Source organism: Lonchura striata, chromosome 14, assembly GCF_050655825.1.
Source record: "Lonchura striata isolate lonStrDom1 chromosome 14, ASM5065582v1, whole genome shotgun sequence".
NCBI classification, from domain to species: Eukaryota; Metazoa; Chordata; class Aves; order Passeriformes; family Estrildidae; genus Lonchura; species Lonchura striata.
Genome location: NC_140716.1, coordinates 13,853,209 through 13,866,410, shown reverse-complemented (window position 1 = coordinate 13,866,410; position 13,202 = coordinate 13,853,209). Strand labels below are relative to the sequence as shown.

The 13,202-nt window shown below is 42.8% G+C and overlaps 1 protein-coding gene across 22 annotated transcripts in view; it reads left to right on the top strand.

The window, feature by feature from the left end:
- Positions 1 to 13,202, top strand: part of NPRL3 (NPR3 like, GATOR1 complex subunit) — a 41,392-nt gene that overhangs the window by 3,128 nt on the left and 25,062 nt on the right. For 5 of the 22 annotated variants that reach the window (XM_085592404.1, XM_085592408.1, XM_085592419.1 and 2 more), the window contains 4 exons: positions 3,549 to 3,587; positions 6,971 to 7,100; positions 10,247 to 10,321; positions 12,333 to 12,528. In XM_085592404.1, the coding sequence (XP_085448530.1) occupies positions 3,549 to 3,587; positions 6,971 to 7,100; positions 10,247 to 10,321; positions 12,333 to 12,528 (440 nt within the window). The other 17 variants (XM_085592418.1, XM_085592417.1, XM_085592416.1 and 14 more) reach the window with 12 other exon arrangements.

Genomic DNA, 13,202 nt, shown 5'->3' with positions numbered 1-13,202 from the left:
AATGATTGTCAGATGAGAAAACTGCTGGTGTTTTCTGAAACAGATTTTAAATTGAATGTGCTGCCATGTAACCTACACAAAACAAATATTTGAATTGTTTCATTGTAGTGATGTCCAGAACACTGGGCATGAATGTTCATGCTTAATCTACTGGTCAGGTATTTGTTACTAATTAAAGAATTTTTTCAGATCTGTCTGTATCTCCCATGCATATGAAAAGGGAAATAGAAGAGCAGCACATTTCTGTTGCTCTGAAAATTTATTTCTTCTAGATGCTGGATATTGGAGTCTAGTACACTGCTGGTGCTGCTTATATGGCTGGGCATCTGCTTTCTGAAATTCAGAGACCCTTTAAAATTGTGTTTGTTTCCAGTTTGATTACTGAAAGCTTTTTCCCAGCAGCAGTGCAATCATCACTCTTAAAAGTCCCCTGCATCCCACACAACTGATGTAGCAGTTAAATGTGTCCTCTTCAGTGGTACCTGCTAGTAGAAGAATATGCTGATGCTCTTTATATACTGAGTGCTGTTGATTTATATTAGACAAGGGGATTTTTGTTGGCAAAGTTCATATTTTTCACTGACTGGTACAGGTGTAAAAAATATGCAAGTTTTAAGTACACAGCTGCTTCTTCCAGCAGAAGAGAAAAAGACATCTTCAAAACTGTGGAACGGATTGCTCCAACTTTGATTTGTATCAGGCAATTTTAGGAGTAACAGAAGTTGGTGCCTTGGAATAGAAAAGATTACAAAGGGAGAATGGAAGCAGAAAAATGCAGATCCTCTGGAGGGAGGGAGATGCACTTGCTTTGTAAGCTGGGAAAGGAAAGGAGTTTAACTTTCATAAGCCATGAAACCAATATTATCATTGCTTTTTTCCTCACCAACATGATGAATTTTTGCTTCAGTTTGTGTGTTTCCATTGAAGATCGGGTTGTAGAGACCAAGAATGGAGCTACTGGTTTTGTGAGAGCCATTCCTTCAGTGGCAGCTCCATCCATGTAAGATCCTTCTGCAGTGCAGCAGTTCCCTTCCTGGACACTCAGACCATGGAGAGAGTTCATCAGCATGAAGTCCAGTCTGTTTTCTGGTGGTGATGATTTTCTGTCTGAAATTGTCCACAATAAAAGTAATCTATGAAGTGGTTTTGTATTATTTTTGGAAGACTTCGTTGAGGAAGAGTTGGACAAAGGTTCCTTTCAATCCCTGTGTGTCAGGAGCACCCATGGGTGGGTGTTTTTGGTGGCACAGAGAGAGGCTGTGGGGTGGGCAGACTGCTAGGTTGAGTTGGTGGTGTATGGCAAGTTTGATAATGTTGTAGGGTTGAGGTTTTCCCACTGCATGCTCAGTACAAAAGTTATTTCAGATTTATCTTGTAGCTGCAATAGTTCCTAAGAGGGTTGGAGTCATCCTTTTTTATACTGGATGGCTGTCTTTAATTTATTAGTAATCTAGCACCAATTGTGTCCTAGGTAATGTTTACTGTTGCTTTTTCCCCTGAGCTATTGGAACCCAGATCAACTACTTTGGAACTGACCTTTCCTAGAGTAGTTGAGGTGCATGTATTTCTTAATGCTCTCAGGAGGAACAAAATTAGATCAGTTTGGGTGCCTTAACTCCATCTCTATGTCACATATTTGTATAGATAATTGGATTTCTTTTATCCTCCAGGCTCAATTTCCTGGTCATTGTTATGCTTTTTGGTTTTTTATAGACAATGGCAGCCTATTCATTATAATCCTTCCTTGAGGTTACTGAGGTGTGTTTGCTTGTATTAATTTCTACTCCCTGGAGCTGTGTTTGGGTTCTCAGAATACATATTTTGCTTCCTGCTGAAAGCAAGTTGAGCAGCAAAAATGTTTGAGGTGTGTTGATGGTGGTCATACAACAAAAAGGTATTCAGAAGACTGTGACTGTCAAAACAATTTGCTTGTCAAGTCTCTCTTTGTTGGCTTCTTCTCAGCTTTTCATCATTTGCACTTTTCAAAAACATCCTTCAGTTTCTGAGTGTTTTACCAGGAATACACCCCCTCCCGATGTTCACAGAGATGCCTGCCAATCTTCTTTCTTTCCCCTGAAAAAATATGAGGCAATTACTCATTGGAAGCCATAAAATAATGCTATGTTAAATTGGTTTGAAATAGTTGAGTTTTTCTGAAGGTGGTATAGCCAGCAAGCAAATACTCTAATGAGGAGGCACATATAGTAACATATGTTACAGCAGACTTTGCACTTTTAGTAGCAGAGCTGACTAACTGAAGGAGTTTTAGCAAATTTAGCAAATGCTTCTGTTATAAAAAGCCCAAGTTACTGACAAACAAGGGTTTGAATGTCCCTTTCTAACAAACAGTAGTTCTCCTATGATAACATTTGTTTCCTCTGTCCCTCTTTCACTGGACTGCAGTGTTCTTCCTTGTATTTGTTCTGAAAGGCTTCCTTTCTGTAAGCGTGTGCTTTTCCATTCATCCACCCATTCCTTGAAACACCCTTCCTATAATGTCACCCCATTGTGTAGTTTGTCATTTAGGTTCTCTAGGTTCTCTTTTCATTGTCACTGGCAGAAATCTGCTGTGTTTTGTATTGAGTAGTTATTGGAGGTTTTCAGTTTTGCCTTCCCTTTCTCATGTGGGATATTATAAAGCTTTTATCAGGTTCATTTTCTAGTACATTTATGAAGTTGTTCCAGGAAACAAGTAATTTTTTAATCTTAATTGGAGGAAAAAGTGGCAGTTGGATGTTAAAATTGAAGCAGGTGTTTCTGATACAAAAATGAATACAGGTGGTAACTCAGTCCTGCTCTGTACGCCTGTTGTAAAGAAGGGTTTAGGATTCTTTGCCTTGAAAGCTTTTTCAATCTCCTTTTCCTAAGCTGTGCTTACTGCCTGGGGCACAGAGCAGGGCAGAGAAGGACTTGATGTGTGTGCTGTGAGTGTGGCCAGCCTTGTGCCTGCTGTGTGAATCCCTGCAGGAGCAGTGGTGGCTGGGTGTGCCAGGCCCTTCACAGAATCCTGCAAATATAAACACTTAGCATCCTCTTTTCCTAAGCCTTGTGGGTATGGAAGTGCTGGAACCAGTTGGGTAGAGCTGTGGGTCGTTTGGGGCTGCTGGTGAGGTTCTTTGGTAGAAATTATAGCAATAGTCTAGGAAAGAAACTGAGGTTTAGAATCTGCTCTAAATTAGGCTGCAACCTCTTCTGTTTTTCTTAAGGTAAGCATGAATTTAAAAGTGCTATGGAAATCAGCTCCATAAATGCTGTGTACTGTGGGAAAACACATGGCAGCAGCCACTGCTAGTGCAAGGGCTAAATTACCTTAGCCTGTTTTCTCCCTGTTGTCAAACAGCCTGCAATATATTCTTGGAATTCACCTTCCATTAACTTTTGACTCCCCTCAATAGTTGTATTTCCTTTACAAGAGTTTAACCCTTAATAGTTCATCCTCATTTTTAATATTATCTCTTTTTTTTTCTCTTTTGTATTTTGTGTACTTGCCTCGTTTATTTTCTTTTGTTGTGTTTTGTTTTGTGTTTATGGCCATGTTCCCATTTCAGAGACCAATGTCCTCTAACTGATGAGCAATTGGTTTCAGGGTAAGACCAAACATTCTAAACAATCACCTTTGTCTAGAATGGCTTTCTTTTCTCACCATCCTTTTAATTGTGCTTTTGTTTCTGGTTTCTGTTTTACACTGAATGATGAGAAAATCGTATGCTAAATCACAGTGTCTGTAGGAAATGTATTGCTAAAGGTTTGTGCCAGGATAATTACCAAGGTCCTACTAACATTTCTGTGCTTCCTGTAGGGAATCCAGAATGGATGTGGCACTGTCCCTTCTATGAATTGGGAAAAGCTGGGAGGCTCTGGGAATGCAGCAAATATAGCCTTGGCATTGTGGTTATTCCAACAAGGAGCCCTAAATCAAATTGTTTTCTGAGAGAAGTGACTTGAAAGTACAGATCAGTGAGTAATCTATTTAATCCCAGGGTAATGATGGAGAGCTCTTTAGAGCAACTGTGCTGGTTGCTTGTTCTTGGTGCCCCACTCAGCTAAATGGGATGATTACACACATAGAGGGAAAAGTGCTTAACTCGGAGCCCCAGAAGGAAAAAAAATAATGCATCCCTAGCCCCTGCTTAGCATAAACCTCACCTACATACTCAGATCCTGTTCTGAACTACTTCAAAGGAAAATTCTTTATAAAAACCTTGCTTTGAATTCCTGTGGCATATTAAAAGTTACAATCCATTCTTGGGGGAAAAAAATGAATTAATGTTTGAATCTTCCCCTGTTCTTTTCAGTGTGCTGTTGCTATGTTCTGCTCTGAAGAGAAGTGGTAGAATATATTGGACAAATCTTTTGTTTGTTGTATATTCTTCCTGCCTTCCGAATTCCTTAGTACAGAAGAGGTTTGCTTCCCCCTGGGATTCACAATGCTCAGACTAATCTCATAAAAGGAAAAGGGTTACTGCCCAACTGCAAAACTTAATCTGCTTCTTACAAACTCTTGGGCTCTGAGAAGTCAGTCAGTGTTTTTAGGTCATCTTAACATACCCCAAAGATGGGAAAATGTGTAATGAAATATTTAAAGTGTTATTTTCTAGGATGAGGTGACTAATTGAAGTAATGGGAATAACACATCTGCTGTTCCTCAATTTCCCTATTGTCCTGAGGCCCAAGAAATGTCAAAATTATGTAGAGCAGTGGGGGTTAAAAAAACCCCAGACAGCAAAACTATAAATCCAGGCTGTCAGAGGAGGAGAATGGGACTAGAGTCCAGATGACTCTTGGGAGAGCCTGTGGTGATAGGAGGTGCTCCTGTGTCAGGATTCTGTCCCTGAGCATGTCCTCTGACTGCAATTCAGTACCCTCCCAGACAGAGAAGACCCTGCTAGTGAGAAGATTCTGAGGACTTTCCAAAATCAGCCTTTTAATCTCTTCTTCCCCAAAGAGCCATATATGCAAGGTAGGGCAGACAGGAATGTTGGTGTCAAGAGCTCCCCTGGGAAACTGCTGAATTCCCACCTTTAGCACCACATTTATCTGTTGAAAGATCTGCTGGTGTAATTCCTTATGGAAGTTATGAGAATGATCAGTTTATCAGCTCCCAGGTATCCTTTGCCAAGGCTGGAGGAGGGAAGGGGAACTAATTTCTTAACAGGAAGGCGACATTTTCTAGTTTGCCCTCCTTCTCCCTTCACCCCCCAAAACATATGCTCCTTTTGGATCCAGTGCTGTTCCCATCTTCCTGGCTCCATAATGAGCCTATTAATGAGCAGCTGATCAGGGTGAAAAGAGGAGGAGAAGCTCACTGCTGTCATGGTGACTTTTCTATTTTAAATGTGATCTCCAGGGACTGTCAGTCCAGGTCCTGTTCCAGTGCTTTGCCCTTTGCTCCCAAACTTCCCAAGTTGTGCAGCCCAGTGGCTGGAGAGCATGGGCTCAGTGGCCCCAGGAGTCTCTGGCTAGTCTCTGCTTGCCCTTAGCTTGAAGTTTGGAGCAGAGCAGTCAGGGATTTGGAAGTTTGTGCACAGCTGCTCCTTCCATAAACCAAACAGAAGCAGCGTGCTGTGGTCAGGGCAACCTGTTTGTACAAGCACCTGGGGCTTTGGCAGTTTGGACCTGTGTGGTCCTTCATCTCCAGTATTTGTAAATAAAAGGAATTCCCCGTGTCCTTGAGTGCATTTGTCTTAATTTCTGTAGTACTCCATGACTCAGAGGGAAGCAGGACTAAGGTACATTAATTGCTTCTCTGGGCATGGAAGGCTCACTTGTGGCCAAGAGATAAGATGAGCACAGCACACACCCATGCCTGCCCTCCTGTCTGAGTGATACTGGGTTATCTGGGATACCTGCCTGCTCTAGGGGGATGGTCTGGCAGGGACACACATCCCTGGGTGTAAATACACAAAACGAAATAAACATTTTCATTCTTAAAAACCAGCTCTCATGAGAGTGGTCTGAAATTCATTAGGGCAAGTAGGAGCTTCTGTAAAACAGATGAGGAGAGAACTTGTTAATAACAAGCCTTGCAGTGCTTTATTCTAGAGCAACAAGTTTACTCTAGCAGCTGAGGTCCTCTTCCCTGTGGGTTTGGGCTTCACTGTCCCAGGGGACACCTTGAGGAAACAACTCCTGGTAGACCAGACCAATGTTGAGAGGCCATTGGAGAGAGCAGTTGTGGAATTCCTCCCTTGTCACATGGGATTTTTAGCTGGCTTTGCAGCACTGGCTGTGTTTCACAGGGCAGACCCCTTGTGGATACTTGCCCTCCCATCTCAGAGCTGCTACCTTGCCCTCACCAATCCAGAGCAATTCAGTAACCCCATAGCTGGGCTTTGGGAAGGGCCTGGCCTGTTATAAATGTAATTTATCAAATGAGAAAGCCCAGGTGAGGCCACGCAGCTCTTGGAAGGTGCCAATGGGCTGCTGAGCACAGGTTGAGATCTATTAAATGAGGAACTTGAAATGTCACTGATGAGCTTTAGGAAAGGAAGGACAAGCATTGGCCATGTTTCTTTTAATTGAATCAGCTCTTTCTTGCCTTCCCCTCTGCCATACTGAATGGCTTAAAGATCTCTGTTGTGCTTGAGTGACAGGCTGTGTCAATATGTAGTTGCTTAGTAAGTTCATTAACCTGCAGCTAAATCCAGGCAATGGCTAATAACTCCAGCTCTTTTTATATTTAAGCAAACTGCATCTAATCTTTTCAATGTATTTTGCTGAGCATGTAATTAAATGAGCATGACCCTGCAGTCTTTGTTGTGAATGCTTCCTGTTTTATAATTGTAATGATCTGAGGGATGTAATTTAGGGGTCCTTAATTTTACATAATTGGTGGTACTCCAGGTACAGCAATCTAGTCACAATTTACAATGGCTTAAAAACTTTGGAGTTAAATATTTCTGTGTTTGGAAGAATATTTTGGGGGTGTGCTTTTTGAAAACAGTAATAATTTCTGTTTCTGCTCTTCAAGGTTTTCAGATGTCATCCTGGCAACGATTTTGGCTACCAAGTCAGATATGTGTGGCAAAAAGTTTGAATTGAAGATTGATAATGTTCGCTTTGTTGGGCATCCCACCTTGCTCCAGCATGCCCTCGGGCAGGTAGGTATGAGATCCCCTCTGGGTCCTGCCTTCTTCACAAACTGCCTGACTTTAGGGAGGAAACCTGCAATTAGAATGTGCATGCTGCCTTTTGATCCTGCTTTTACTTCCTGATGCTCCAAGCTGTCTTTTACTTCTGGGTCAGTGGAGTGAGTAGCAAACTGAGGGAGCTGTCAGTGATCACAGAAACTCTTCTGGTTGCTGTAGGGAAGCAGTGTGAGTAAAGAGAAGTAAAACTGGGCACTCCAACTCAAAAAGCTGTTTCTCACTATTTTAGTTACTGCAAGTTAGCTTTTAGCACCTCTAATTAGTTTGGCAGTTAAAAAAACACCACCAAAAACCTTCACAAATGCTAAAAGCTGCGTCAGCCTTGTTTGGCTTTTAACTTTTCCTGAGGCTGAAGATGATCCACAAGACTTAGATGGAATATGTAGGATGTTGAAAGAGATCTAAAAGTTTCTTGTGGACCAAGTCAGGCTGCTCTTTGCATTGAGACCTTCCTCCATTGCCCATGCTTTAGGGGCTTAGAATGAGAGCACTTTGGTACCTGGGCTATGTAAAAGGCCCTGCTTAAATCCAGGAAAGAATTCACCTCCTTCTGTGTTCCTAATATTCCCTGTCCTATCCCTTCTTCTTGATCAACTGTAGGAATGACCTAGGTTTTGGTAATTTCTGAATCCACCACTGATCCCTGTCACTGAACTGCTTTGGTCTCATTTTTCATCAAATTTGCTAAGTCATTCCTTTTTTTTAGGGGAAAAAGAAGTCTGCTTGCCAATTCTGTCCTATAATTAGAGGTGGAAACAGCTTGTTGGTAACTGCTGCATGATATTTAGAGGACCAGACTGCTTTAATCCCAGTGAGGAGCTGGCCTAAAGCATCAAAAGATGCTACTTTGGGAACTCAGTTGTGGGTCTGCAGGAAATGTCATGAAGGATCACCAAGACTCAGTCCTGAAAAGGTTAAACTGTCTTGGAAGACAGGAGTCAAGTGTGCCCAAGCTGTGCAAATCCATCAGCAGCCCCAGGCAAGGCAAGTGGTGAACCAGGCCCAGGGTCTGTACTGGCACCCCAGCCAGGAGCAGGAGACAGGGCAGGGGTGGGATGTACTTAACCAAGGGCCTATCCAGGAGACAGGCACAGATCAAGGTCCATCCTGGACACAGGCACAGCTCCAGGCCCTGGGCTGAGCTTAAATGGGGCTCCCAGCTCATGGACTCTGGTGGGGTCCTGGCCAGGGCTATTAAGACCTTTTGGTGCCCTCAAGGCTCTGACAGTCGCCTGTTCTCCCTCAGATCATTTTCCTTTCTTTTACTAATCTCATCTGAAAGGTTCAACTTCCAAAATGTGCTGAAAACGAGGTTGAAAATTTGCATTTGCATTTTTTTCACCACTTATTTTTGTACATTCTTTCCAATCAGTTAAATCCTAATTGCATGAAATGTCACTTCATTTCAGTTGGTCTAAATAAAATTGTATCTAAGCAAATAAATAAAGTTATAAAGAGCTGTAAACACTTTTTTGTTACTTCTGAAGGAACTTCTTTCTGGGTGTGTCTTATCATCCCAGGAGGCACCCCAGAACTTTCTAGAGTCTAGAATCTTCTAGATGTGGCAGCCATCTCTGCTGGTTTGTGCCAGTCTAAATCTGGGACCGTCCTGCAGTTAGGAGGAAGCCAGATGAAGCTGCTTTTCCATGGAGCTCAGGCAGTGTCTGGAGTAACCCAGCAGCCTCTGCTTTGAGTTTCCTCAGAGTTCGTGATGCAGTAAATTAATCTGCAGGACACCTCAGCAAATTCTTACTTTGATGAGATTCAGGAGTTACAAGAGCACAAACATTTAATCCTGTGTGCCAGATTGCTTTTTATGTAGCAATGTTCTGAAGTCTTCAAATTCCTTCTGCATTTTCTTTCCCAGCTGAGTCGTCTTCTTTTTTTCTGGATATGAAATCTAGCTTGCTTCCCAACTGATGTTAGTGGTGGTAGTTTCTCTGATGTTAAGGAAGGAACAGGATCAGTCCTTACACTTGGAAGTTCACAAGATGTCCTGGAACCTGTAACTCCAGAACAGATAAACACAGTAAACTGCACTTACCACTCTCTCAGCACTGCCTTTCTGACAGAATGTAATTTTCACTTTAGGACAAAAATACCCCCAAATATGTATCACTTCTTAGTTTTCCAAATGTTGAGACTCCTGAGCGAAATCAGTCAGATTTTGGAGTTCAGTCCCGAGCAGTTCACTGCTGGTTCTTGGAACCTGTGTGGAAGGGCAGATGCTGCTCTGTGTTTGCCCTGGCTCAGGTGCTGCACATCCTTTGGGTAGAGAGCAGCTATTGTTTGGCCTGGCAGGTTCCAGCTGTTTGCACTCGGGATTGGGTGGGTGTTGAGCAGGAAGCTGCAGGGGGGTGGGAATGTCCTCTGCATTTTGTGCTCCATCTTGTGGCGACACGTGCTCCCTTTGGAGTTGGTCTGGCTGTGCAAATTCCACTCGCTTGTCTCAGCTCCAGCTGTTTCTTCTCACTGAAAAGTTTGAATCTGCCTTAGGGATGGAGCTCTCTGCTACAAAGAGAATAGAGGGGTTGGATAATGTGTTTGAAATCCTGCAAGAAGGGAAAAATCAAACCTTTTATTTTAGCACTGCTGTTCTAGAGCATCTTTTGTCTGATTAAAGCAGCACTTTGTAACAGGATGCAATTTGAATGGGGATTTTAGGAAAAGAAGGAATAGGTGTGGCCTGAGATCTGTGGAATTCTGTTGACAGTATATCTGACAATTATGCTAAAGAATTTAAACCTAAGGTCCCTAATGATGCTAAATGTAATAACAGAGACTCTAAGAAAGAGTGCTGTCTTAACTGACACTCATTTCCATGCTTGTGACTAAAAGGCTTTGGTTTAAGTCTTCACAGCTGCTCAGCAAAGGCTGTGTTGTAGAGTAACTTTGACACTCCAATTAAAAACAAAAGCATAGTTCTATATTTTGCCAGTCATATCTGATGTTGTATATTGATTTGTCTGCTCGCTCTCTTTTCTCAGCTTGTTATTTAACTAGGGCTTTTTTAAAAATTTTTTTTTATTATTACTTTCCCTTTGTTACTGTCTCCATCTGACACTAGCTGATGGGATTTTCTAAAAAATATTTTTCAGGTATCCAAAACTGACCCCTCACCAAAGAGAGAGATGCCCACCATGATTCTGTTCAACGTGGTGTTTGCACTAAGGGTAAGGACTGTCTCCATTCCATCTGACAGTGGGCTGTGCCTTGGAAGCATGAGAGAATGCCGTAGGCTCACACTCCAGGCTTGTTTTATGACTAATGGCCAGTGTTTGAAAAAGCTGCCTCCTCTCAGCAGTGAGGTCACTGTAAAGGGAGAGTGCCAGGGAGCAGCAGCTGAGCAGCTAAATGAGAAGAAAGTACAAATGAAGAATAAAGAGGTTTCAATGTTCAGCAAAAACCTAGAACAAATGCATAGTTTCTGCCTGGATTTTTTTTCAGGCTTCCTCTATTAACTAGATGCTAGTGTTAAGGGATCCTGGCTTGGCTAATTAGGTGTATAAAGCCCTAGAAATTTCATTATGTTCAAGCATTACTTGATTTCTAAGCTCTGGCTTACTTTTCTCAGTCCACAGGCTTTTTAAAAATAAAACAGGGAGATGGAATAGTCGTCTCTCTGGAAATGGTTGTTTTTTCTCAACTCTATGTAATGTCATGATTTAAAAACCTCCAGCTCCCTGCTTGTGAAAGGAACATTTTTTTCTTTTTTGCACCAGTACTTTTCTTACCACTGGCTTTGCAATGGTGAGATGGACATGGCCCCAGCCTGCATGACTTGTACCCAGATGAGGAGCAAGATTTCACACAAGACAATTACTTGAATCAAGCCAGAAATTGTTTACAGAGCTCTGCTGGGAATCCAATGTTCCTGTACTTTAGGCCACTCCTGGGTCAGGGAGTGCTGAATTTGCAATGGAGGAGTTGATTTTAGATTTCACATGTTAAGAGATGTTATTTTGGTGTACTGTTAAAGCCCTGTGCTTTGCTTGCAGGGAAGTGTGTGTAGATGCACCTGCAAACACAAACATTGATGCGCACTGAGCCATGTGGCAGCAGAAGTGTTGAAACCAATGCTCTTTCATTCACAGTGAAGACTAGCCCACAATTTTCTGGAATTTAATTTCTAATGCTTCTAGGAAGACTTGCTTTCTTTGCCCTTCAGCCATGTGATGATGCTGATGTAATTGTGTGTGTGATGCAGCACTAAATCAATTTGTGAAATGAGAGACTCTTAGTTCACAGGGAGCAGCCAGGTTTCTGGAAGGTGTTGGGCAAGAAGCAAGTGGAAATTTTTTCCTGGGATGGAGTGGTGCAGTGCAGGAGGTGGGTGGAGGCCATCAGAGATAAAGATGAGTGTCCATCTGCAGTGGGCAGACAGAGCAGGCAAAGGCCCAAGGGTGATAATCAGCACTGATCCTGCTGTGTTTGAGCTTCAGGGCTACCGACGTGGCGTGACTCAGCAAGAACAGCAGAGTCAAAAAACTGATGAGTCACAGTTTGCTGCTTTCTGAGCCAAGTGGTCACTTGCCAGAACTTTAAATTCCTTTAAATGTCTTAACAAACACGAAGCAGCTGCTGACTCATGCTGGAGCTACTGAATTCCCCCTAACCCCCCTTGGCAGCTGTACTGATGTGATATTTTTCCAGTACTTTCTTTCTGGGACTTTCATAAATGCAGTGTTAGTAATAAACCATATTTGTGAATTTTTTTGGGGATCCAAATTAATTCATATTTGGGATGAAAATATTGGTCATAAGCTGGTAGTTGTTACCTAGTTACTGCCTTGTCTGTTCATGGGACAAACTCCAGTGTGGCAACATGGAGTTAGTTGGACATGTAAAAGGCACTGCAGCCCTTGTGCTACCAGTGGGTTTAACCTGAACATTGGGATATTCTGCCTTTTCAAAAAGCTTGACACTGTCTGGTCTCACTGTGTGAAGTTGCTCTCTGCTGGTAGAAGGCCCATTAACAACTGGAACCACAAACCAGATAGGGCAATCCCTCTCCAGGTGTGTTCCTTTGATGCATTTCAACGAGCTTAGAAATCCAAATTACATTTGGACAGCTTTGAGCTTCTGCTTGGTTGCAGTAGAGAAAATGCTGCTGTTCTTCCAGCTGAGAGGCTGATCTTTGGTCTCAGTGGCAAACCATTTGCCTGTTCCCCATCGCCCCTGCAGTTCTGTGTGCCCGTGGCTCAGTGCTGCTGGTGTTCCCCGCAGGCCAACGCGGACCCGTCGGTGATCAGCTGCCTGCACAACCTGTCCCGCAGGATCGCCATCGTCCTGCAGCACGAGGAGCGCCGCTGCCAGTACCTCACCCGCGAGGCCAAGCTCATCCTGGCCATCCAGGACGAGGTGTCTGCCATGTCAGAGAGTGAGTGCTTTGAGCAGCGGTGCCTCTCAACAGGAGCACTCTGCCAGGGAGGTGCTGGTTGCGCCTTCTTGCTTCGCTTGTGCCTGGGATCACTGTGGACAAGTTTTGGTGCTCTGTAGCATTCTGACAGCTTTTCACTGCATTTTGCCTCACCCAAATTCATTATTCCTATGCGGAGATGTGAGTTTTAGAGGTGCAATAGTTTCTTTGCTAGTTAAGTTCAGCACAATCCCAGGAGACTGTGCACTGAGCCATCATGTTTGCCTTTCCCTGTCAGGCTGACACGGAAGAGCTCCTGTGTGGCCTGCTTCACCCAGCCTAGAGCAAGTTTTACATGCTTTAATGCTGTGTGCTGAGTCACCAGACTCCTTATGTGGAAACCCTCCTCTTATGTGCTGTTACCTGGCTAGCAAACAGTTACAGAGCATTTTTATTGACTCTACTTGGCAAATTTGCTATAACAATGTGTACTCTTTAAGGTGAACTCTGACAGTGATGCATTATCTTGCTGCAAGCATTAAAAATTAAAGCTAACATCTATAAAAACAGCATTTAAAGTCATCATTTGTCAGATTTGGTTACATGTGCTTAACTGAGTTGAGGTTTAGCAGAAGTTGGCAATAATTCACTATTAGCATCTTAACTAACTTGTAACTTGAATTATGTAAAATATT